At 36.5% G+C, this 10,271-nt stretch overlaps 1 protein-coding gene across 8 annotated transcripts in view; it reads right to left on the reverse strand.

Moving 5' to 3' along the window:
* The window catches only part of LOC129894343 (uncharacterized), a 41,134-nt gene extending 31,238 nt beyond the window's left edge, over positions 1 to 9,896 (reverse strand). For 2 of the 8 annotated variants that reach the window (XM_055969996.1, XM_055969995.1), the window contains exons 1-3: positions 9,437 to 9,886; positions 9,249 to 9,321; positions 9,047 to 9,111 (exon numbers count right to left, since the gene is read on the reverse strand). In XM_055969996.1, coding sequence (XP_055825971.1) covers positions 9,047 to 9,111; positions 9,249 to 9,321; positions 9,437 to 9,533 — 235 coding nt within the window. In that variant the 5' untranslated portion in view covers positions 9,534 to 9,886. Of the gene's footprint in view, positions 1 to 4,427; positions 4,494 to 9,046; positions 9,112 to 9,248; positions 9,322 to 9,436 lie in introns of all 8 variants that reach the window. The other 6 variants (XR_008767671.1, XR_008767669.1, XR_008767670.1 and 3 more) reach the window with 6 other exon arrangements.
* Between the last annotated feature and the right edge of the window lie 375 nt (positions 9,897 to 10,271).

Here is a 10,271-nt window from a genome sequence, read left to right on the forward strand (position 1 = left end):
CCCCACTCAAGCCTAAAGTAGTAAGTTGTTCTTATTCAAGTTAATTGAACTCTTACGTATTCAGTTCCTCCTATGTCATTCATATGCATGCATGTTCATGGAAGTTGATTTTAAAGTTATGATTTTATGTTAAGTTGAAGTTTTCATATTCCATGCATTTTAAGATATCATCATGTTCATGTTGGGTTGCTAGTCCTCCTTCCGTGTCCTTCATATGATAAGTTAATCTCGTTCAAGGACGAATGCTCCCAAGAAGGAGATATTGTACGACCCCGGAAGTTGGAGAGTTGGAATCCAAAAGAAATCCTCAAAAAAAATTGACTTACTTCAGCATACAAATCACTCTGCCACTCATAGGAACGAGTCATGGAGTGACCCTTAGCAGTTGATCATGACCAACTCAAAGAAAGGCCTTACAACTCATGTTAACGACCCGTAATCTTCTCGACGACCCGTAGATGCAACTCATAGGAAGATTCCTGATGCTAAGTTTTAGAAGTCCCTCAAGGTCAAGTCTACGACTTAACAGGACGGTCCGTAGAAGATGTTCTGTGTCGTAGAAACAACTCATAACAAAACTTCAGAGACCTATATTTTTGCAAGTTTTGGGACCTGTAGGACGGATGGATTTGACAAGTCATAATGAAGTTTACGGGTCATAGAATGACCCGCTTCCAAATTTCAGAGATTCGAAAATCAGGACTTTCCCCAGACCTGCAGGACAAGTCATTTTGACGACTCGTCAATCCTTCTACGACCTGTAGAAAAGGATCTCTTAGTGTCAAATTTCAGATTTAATGAGGGGTATTTGTGTCATTGCCTAAGTTTGATTCAATGAACCTAGACACAATTAGGGCCAAGTTCAACCCTATAAATGCCCAATTCCTTGAAATTCCCTCATTCACAATTCATTCTCCTAAAATTCTCTAAGGCAAGACCAAAGAATCCTCTCGAGGTTTCTCGTCAAGTTCACACTAGGGTTTTCAGATTTCTTCAAGATTCTTCTTCAATTCTAAGTGAATTCATTCGAGGTATGTGGGGATTGATTCATGGGTTCCTTCTACCCGTGAAGTCCCAATGTTCTCTCAAGTTTTTATTCAATTTCAATTGAATTATGAACCCTAGTTTTGATGAATTGCATTGGGATGATTTAATTCTATTTTTAAAGGCTATCAAAGATCATTACATGCATGTTTTCCTATAAATTGCATGAATTTAAGTTGAATTATGAATGCTCATGCATAAAGCTACTTTCAAGTTATGATTATAAAAGTTAAAGATGATTTTATGAGTTTAATGATTCTCAATAAAAGTTTCTATGATTTAAAATTGAGATTATGATTTTATGATGAAAGTTGATGATGATCAAAGAAGTTATTATTATGTGATAAGTTCAATTCTCACACAATCATATTAAAGATGGTGATAAGTACAATTCTCACTGAAGTTATGGATTCTTATAAATCACTAAGTTAATGAGCTATTCCTAATGTTTTATAAAGATGGATCGATAGGCAATTACTATCTTTCTTTATTATGTTATGATCATATTATATGAGTTTTCGTTGGGATATTGACTAAGCACCAAGAGGGATTCTAGGTGGGATTCGATCTGATAATGCAGTTAATTACCCAAGGAAATCCTAGTTGCAACCAAAAGTCCCAAAATACATTGCCCGCATAGTTTGCCTTCATGGCCTAGCTTGTGGGTCCACATATAGCATAGTCAAGTTGAGATGAGATGAGTACCACGATGGAGTATACCCTGGCAAGGTAGCCTCCCCCTTCTCGATGAGGTTCCATCAGATTTCATGTAATAGCTCGCATGATCTTAAATGTCATTTAAAGGTCTTATCCCACACAAGTTGAATGTCAAGTTATGAGATGAAATTTTACGATATGCATTGACCATGAGTTTTATATGTTTTCAAATGTTTTAAGCCTTACTCATGTTCATTATGATTGGTCATGCATCTTATGCCATATTGATTACGCTCATTTACTTTTTCATGCATACCTCACATACTTAGTAAATTCAAACATACTAATGCATATTTTTCCTATGTTGTCTCATAATGTAGGGATGCACGACACTCACAACCATCTTATTCGTGGCTAGAGTTACCTAGATTCTCAAGGAGTTGGTGAGTCCTCATTCTATCGAGGACATGACTTTTATTCTTATTTTTGACTTGAATTTCTTCTATTGTTAGGGTGAGCAAGGAACTTTTCCTAAGCCCCCATCAAAGACTAGACTAGAGGCATGTTTAGCCGGCTAAATGATGTAGTCCGTGTTGGACGTCTATTGAATTGATTTCTCTTAGTCCCACTCCCTTAAGTTTATTACTTCCGTTTACATCTTATTATCATGTTCTCTACCTTATGAATGCAATGAATGCTAAGATGGCTTGGCTGGGGTCCTTCGCATCCCGATCGCCGTGTCACAACTTGACCCTAGTTTGGGTCGTAACAGGCGTCAATCCTAGAGATATTTCTCCCCCACTCTGATTTTGAGCCATTTTTCGATTACTTAGCTTTTATGTTTAGCCGTAGGCTTGTGATTTCCTAAGGTCTATTATCTATTGTTGGGCCTAAGGCTGTATTCGAAGAGCGAGTGGATCCTTGCTTAGTTCCTTTGACTTGATAGTATGGAGAGACTTGATGTAATATTTTAGAATATGTGTATCTTGTTTGGAGGCTGGTGATGGCTTACTGGTTTTGAGACTTATGATGCGTCTAGAACATACTCCTTTTATATTGGTAGTATCAGAGGCATCGAGGATGCATTCAATTTTTATTAATAGTCAAAGAGGCGGCGTCCATTTCTACATTAATTGCATCTTGGATGCCTTTAGCCTGTACTTGACTATTTGGCGTAGTTTCGCCTTTTTCTAAATCGGCTTAGCTACTCACTCTCCAGAACAACTACGGGGATGATACATGTTATGTATAAGACTTGGTTCTGGCCCAGTCAGTTTATACGAACTATCCATGTCCCTTATGAGCCCTTCTAACTGTTACCCCCCCGAATCAAATGAGGGAGCTAAATAGGTCCCACCTAGAAGGTCGAGGGTTAGGGTAGGTCTATATATATATTTGTTGATGATCTCTGAGACTCACTGATGATGTTACTGATTTTTAGTATATGCATTAATTTGCTTCGCCTATCACCCACATACTTGTTTATTGTTTGGTCCTCCGGTTTTATGGGGGCTAGGGGTATATTTGTCATTGATTGTACCTTTTGGGGTTATGTTTTCTGATGGATACTTTACTAACATCTACATCAGAATTTCCTCCTTTACCTTCAAGATCCTCCGGTGCAACTAAACTAGTAAACCCTAGTCTCCCAAAGAGATATCATTTGAAGAATCTCTTAACCAATCAGCTCAACAAAGTCATGACAGTCTTAGAAGAGATATTACAATTGTTGGGGGTATTCCAAAAATCAAATGGACAGAGGAAGAGGTTGACAGGATGAACCAAGTTGAAGAGCTTCAATTTGCAGTGATTGCAAAATTTACGCATGATTGGAGTGATTTGGAAGAATTGAGGAGGATAATTCCTCAACAACGTGATGTTAAGGGTAGTTGTCAAATTGGTCTATTTCGTATTAAGCATATCCTCATACGTTTGACAAAACATAAGGACTTTGTTAATATGCTTTTGAAGAGAGCTTTCTATATCAAATGCAAAGACGGGTATTCTTACCTAATGCGCACATTGATATATTCTAGGTTTAAGGTTAACGAAGAAACCTCGATGGTCATGGTGTGGATCTCTTTCCCTAACCTATTGCCTGCTTTCTTTGTCAAACAATGTTTGTTCTCTTTAGCTACTGTCGTGGGTAAACCTATACAAATTGATCAAGCCACTATCAATAAATCTAGGCCTAGTTGTTCTCGTGTGAAGGTGCTAGTGGATTTGAAAAAGAATTTCCCTAAGGTTGTTCTAATGAATATAGAGAATGAAGTTATTGGGTAGGTAGATATAACATGGTTTCTATTAAATACGACTATGTTCCAAAATATTGTTTTGATTACAAAATGCAAAGGCATAGTAATGAGGAATGCAAAATGCACAAGATACCACAACCTAGAGATCTGAAAAATTTTCAACATGATAGGGGTGGCGGTATTAATCATTCAGATCCCTAACATGTTCCCCCCAAACTCCCTTATATGCATGGATTTCAAAAAGATAAAGCTAGATTCTTGTCAAATGATAGGGTGGTTGGTGACCCTGGACACTGAGATGTGGTGAAAGATTTAAGACCTCCTAAATATTAGCTACCTAAAGCAATCAAGAAAAAATTTAATGCTCTTACACAAAATGGAGAGGAAAAGGATAAAGAAATGAACTTACAAGCAATAAGTGAGCAGGAAATCAGTAGGAATAAGAAGACTAATAAGGATGCAGGAATATACCAGCAAGGGGAACCTTCGAAAGAGTGGATCACAAGGTCCTTTGGTAAGAAAAATGATACAATTGTTCTTGATAAACATGCGCAACAAAGAACAACAAATACTTAGAAACATATTAAAGGAGATGAAGTACATCAGAAGAACAATAAGATTCAAGTCATAATACAGATAAAGGGCAGAATACAATTTCCAGCAACACCAATGTAGATAGACATGAAGTACAGAAGAATAGTAATGAGACTGAGGTCATAGGTGCAGTTAAAGGGCAAGATTAAGAGCCCAGCAACATTAATGTAGATCGAGATGAAGTACAACAAAAGAGCAATGAGATTAAGGTTAATGCTACTGATTTATATGAACATGCAGTTTGCAGAAATATAAACAACCAACAGAAGGACTTGATACTCAGCAAAGCAGATTATGTTTCAAAAGTGGAGTTGTCTATTGTGGAGGTTCCTAATGCATTTCAAATAGATGAGTCCCAAATGATTCAAATGGAGTCTCCTAATAGAATTTTACATGATATTGTGTTTCATAATTTAGAAGAAGTGAAGGGTCTTGAATCAGAAGAGAACCATATTGCTAAAGGTGTTATTGAAATCGAGGACTCAGAGGCAGTGGCGGATCCACCTTATGCCGAGGGGGTTCATCCGAACCCCCTTCGGCGGAAAATTGTACTATTTATACATGGTTAAAATAATTTTTTATGTATATAAAGTAGATGTCGAACCCCCTTCGACTAGCTCGTGTGTATAGTTATTTAGATTTTGAACCCCCTTATTTAAAATCCTGGGTCCGCCACTGCTCAAAGGATACATGGGATTATGTGCCTCTTGAAGCTGTTATATCTCCAAAGATTTTAAAAGGTGCCAGAAAGGGGAAAAATGAGCGCAATGGAGAAAATACTCAGCCAACCAGAGTTCATTTGAAGAGAGTTAAATCAGTGACTAAGAGATATGAAGGCTCTAAGTTGGAATATTAGATCTGTGAAGTCTCAACAAGCCTTTCATTGAGTTCAGATGCTTCATAATTTCCAGAGGTTCATTTTTATTGGACTATTGGAACCTTTTCAGAACTCTAGACATATTAACAAATATAGGAGAAGACTGAGGATGCCTCTGGCTACTTATAATTATAATGTTAAAATTTGGTTTTTTACAAACTATGATTTTACTACTACTGTGGTGAAGGAAACTGAGCAACAACTAACTTTGCAATTACATCATCAAAGTCATGATCATAGTTTATTTGTTACATTAGCTTATGATAAGTGTAATGCTGATTAAAGACAAATGTGATGGGAAGATATCTTCCAATCAGATATCTTCCAATCAGCTACTGGAATGACAAGTCCATGGTTAGTTGGAGGGGATTTCAATGTTGTGTTGAATGCAGAAGAGAAAATAGGTGGTTTACCTGTGAATGATGTTGATCATGAAGACTATGTGATTTAAATGAAATACAATTTAGAGGCAACCCATTTACTTGGTGGAATGGTAGAGCTAATAATGAGTGTATCTTTGAAAGATTGGATAGAATTCTTTCTAATCTAGAAATGCAGGATTGGTTTAATCACATGGAACTGGAGCATCTAGCTAGAACAGGGTTTGATCATGCCCCTATGCTTTTAACTTGTGGAGAAGGTGTAACCAGGTATAAGAAACCATTTAGGTTTCTTAAATTCTAGACTGAAAAATCATCCTTTATTGATGTGGTAAGGCAGAACTGGGTAGAAAATGAGTCTTTGAACCCATCCATAACCTTCAAGGAGAATATAAAAAGAGTGAAAACAGCTTTGACAAAATCGAGAAAAGATACTTATGGTGATATTTTTAAGCAACCAGTTATCAGGGAAGATATTATCAAAGTTAAAGAAAAATTGTTCGAAGAACATCCAGTGCTGAAAACAGACAAGTGCTTCAAAGAGTTCAAGCTGAATTTAAGAGATATTTGCACTTTGAAGAAATCCTCTAACAACAAAAGGCTGGATATGATTGGTTCGATAATGGAGATAGAAATACAAGATTCTTCCATAGTATTGTGAAGGGAAGAATAAAGAAGCTCTAACTGCAAAAAATTCAGAATAATCAGGGGAATTGGCTTAAGGAGGAAGGGGAAATTGCAGTAGAGGCAGTAAACTTTTATCATTCTCAATTCTTATAAGAAAGAGATGCTACAGAGTTTTCCTTATTAAGTAACATTCCTGAAATTATCAGTGAGGCAGATAACATAAATCTTTGTAGGCAACCAACTCTTGAGGAAATCAAAAAAGTTGTTTACAATCTAAATGGCGATAGTACAAATGGTCATGATGGTTTATCCGGTGCTTTCTATCAATGTTGCTGGGATACAGTGGGTAATGATATTTTCAGAAAGGTACAAGATATTTTCAGAGGTAATTCACTTCCTAAATCAATTACTCACACTAATTTGGTCGTATTACCTAAGAAGGAACAAATTCAATCCTTTTCTGATTTAAGACCAATTAGTTTGAGTAATTCCATTAATAAGATTATATCCATGGTTGTTCGTGACAGAATTGAAGCTTATTTACCCAAATTGATCTCCCACAATCAATCAGGCTTTGTTAAAGGTAGAAACATCACTGAAAATGTACTTTTGACACAAGAGATTGTCACTAACATCAGAAAGAGGGGTAAACCAGCAAATGTGGTCCTAAGGCTTAATATGACCAAGGCATATGATAGAGTATCTTGGTTCTTTCTAATGAAAGTTTTAAGGAAAATGGGCTTTTCAAAATTGTTTGTTGATTTGATTTGTAGATTGATCTCCAACAACTGGTATTCAGTCTTGATCAATGGCCAAGCATATGGTTTTTTTCATTCCACTAGGGGAGTGAAACAAGGTGATCCTTTATCTCCTGCTCTATTTATCTTATCAGCAAAAGTGCTTTCCAGGGGCCTAAATGCTTTGTTTGAGGATGATCAATTTGTGGGGTATGGTTCACCAAAGTTGAGTGCTAAGCTTAATCATCTGGCTTACGCAGATGACGCTATTATATTTCTTCGACTAAAAGTTACTCTTTGAAGAGAATAGTGTCAATTTTGCAGGAGTATGAAGTCCAGTCAGGTCAGAAATTCAACAAAGAGAAAAATGCTTTTTATTTACATCAAAGTGTAGGGGCTGCTGATATACAATTGGTGGAAGAATGCACAGGTATTTCTAGAGGTCAATTTCCTTTGAAATATTTAGGTTTTCCTATCACCCACTCCAGAAAAAGGAAGGAATATTATGCAGAGTTTATAAAGAAAGTGAAGGCAGAACTTCAATCTTGGAAAGGGAATATGTTGTCATATGGAGGAAAAGAAGTTCTTATCACTAGTGTGCTACAGATAGTTCCTCCTATTTGCGTGATTAAAGAATTTTATAGGATGTTTGCTAAATATTTTTGGAGTAACAAAATTACAGGCAAGAATAAAAACTGGGTTGCATGGGAGAAAGTGTGTTTACCTAAACAGGAAGGAGGTTTGGGTTTTAGATCCATGTTTGATGTTTCTAAAGCAATGTATGCAAAATTATGGTAGAGATTCAGGACTCAAAATACCTTATGGACAAATTTTATGTGAAACAAATACTGCAAGAAGCACATTCCAACTATTGTTCAGTGGAAAGGTGGTTCTCAATTGTGGAAGAATATGTTATTAAATAGGGAGTATATTGAAAAATTTATATGGTGGGAACCTAAGTTTCAATCTATCGATGTTCCCTCCACTTGGCCTCATATGGTTGCTCTATTGGATATTTTCAGACCTAGGTTTGTTTCTAAATGGGTTAAATGTTATCCTCCACCAGGTGGGTGTTGGAAATGTAATACACACGGGGCTTCTAAATGGGCCTGGTGCTACTGCCTTTTGTATCAGAAATCATGAAGGAGAGCTGGTATTTGCTAAGGGAGTGAGGATTCCTGATTCTATTAATCTAGTTGCTGAAGCTATTGCTATTAGAGAAGGTCTTCAATGTTGTTTGGAAAATAATTTTTCAAACATTATAATTGAAACTGACTCTTTTGCTTTGGTATATATGCTTAATGGAGAGTGGGAAATACCTTGGAATGTGACAATGAAGGTCAATTCCATCAACAAATTAAGGAATTATTTATCAGTAAGAGTACAACACTCATTAAGGGAGGGAAATACTCTTGTTGGCTTTTTTGCTAACTTGGTTTTTCTTTTTGCAGGTACATATGAATTTAGATTTTTCTAGGAGGTTCCAGATATAACCAAAAGATTTATCATCTTAGATAAACAAGGCACTCTACAGTTGAGGATAAGGCAATCAAACACAATAAGATTGTAAATGGTTTGTTTTGAATACTCTTTACAGATGATATTGGTGAATAATAAAGCTACATTAGATGATAAAGCTGATACACATTGTATGATGTCCGGATGAAATTTAGTTGGTTGATATATCATGTAGCTGGTGAGAGTTTGGGGTGTTTCGTATGGTATAAAATTAGGACTCGTAGATTGTAGATATTAATTAACATCTATAGTAGATTTATTATTTCACAATCCACATAGCAGAATAATTTCGAAATTGCTTATTTCAATAATTCAGTCTGACAGAGAAGAGAGAAATTGGTTGGGTTCAAAGTGTACCTGACTGGTTGCTGAAGTTCATAAATACTTTGCACAAGCTGTACAATAATGCAAATCCCAGAAATCTATGCAAAGCCTCGCAAAATGATGTCCGAAATTAGTTTTCTTTAAGGATTTAAGCTTTGGTGGTGGTATTAATCCTAGTTTTGGGGTTGAACCCACTGAAGTTTGGATCTTAGAAGAGAAACTAATTTCAACTAACCTGAGGCTAAATTGATAGATTACCAACAATACTCTATCCACAGAATCTATACGATCTTGGATCGACATCGAGTCTATAAGAAGAAAGTTGAGCAAAAAGAGTATTATCATTTATCATGGATAGATCGAGATGACGTTTCAATGGAAGTTAGTACGTACAATACCAAGGCATTTTGAGAGAAAACTTACACCTAATTGAATCGAGCTTCAGCTCCGATTTGGTTGAGAAAGCGGAACGCTCGAGGAAGAGGAGCCGCAGCTGCAAGTTCTGTTGAGTTTCCTTCATCTGGAGACCAACAATGGAAGAAAGAGCAACAATAACCTTGTCAAAGGAGTTAATATCGATTCAGATTTTACATGTTCTTCCTGGTATACAAAGATTCGAACTTCCAATGCTTCCGTTTCGTCCTCTGCTGCTGATTTATTGGTTTTAATCGAGCGAGACGAGCTTCATGGAGACCCAGTTGGAAGCTCAAGTTTGATTTGGAGCTCCAATAGCTCACTGATGAAAGAGGGGTTCCAAAGAAGATGATGCTAGGAGGAATCTAGAGGGACTTTTGTCCTTTTCCACTTTCCTAATTTGTTTATTTGCTTTTTGCTTTTGTTTTGTTCTTTGCTGATTTCTTTTGGGCTTAGCACTTTCGGCTAAGTCCATTTTGTATATATTCTTTTATTAAATAAAATCAGCCTGTTGGGTCGTTTAATTTTTTTTAAAAGTGTGATTATACTTGTATTTATCCATTGTTGTATATGCAATTGGTTTTTCGGGGGGGGGGGGGGGGGGGGGGGGTCTTAGTCTGTATTTGTTGATTGGTATTTCCTACTAGTTTGAGTTGGATTAGTTTCTAGGTAGTCATGTGATTAGCAGTGACACTCAGCATACACTCAGCATTCCGTTCTTATTTAGTTGACTCCTATAGCGCCTTCTTATTTTAAATAGGTTGTTGTTTTGTGCTTTCAGGTGTGTTTCTTGACTCTATTCTTTACTCTATGTACCATATCTGTTTGCTCTTATTTTTTGTAT

This window comes from Solanum dulcamara, chromosome 7 (assembly GCF_947179165.1).
Source record: "Solanum dulcamara chromosome 7, daSolDulc1.2, whole genome shotgun sequence".
Taxonomy (NCBI): domain Eukaryota; kingdom Viridiplantae; phylum Streptophyta; class Magnoliopsida; order Solanales; family Solanaceae; genus Solanum; species Solanum dulcamara.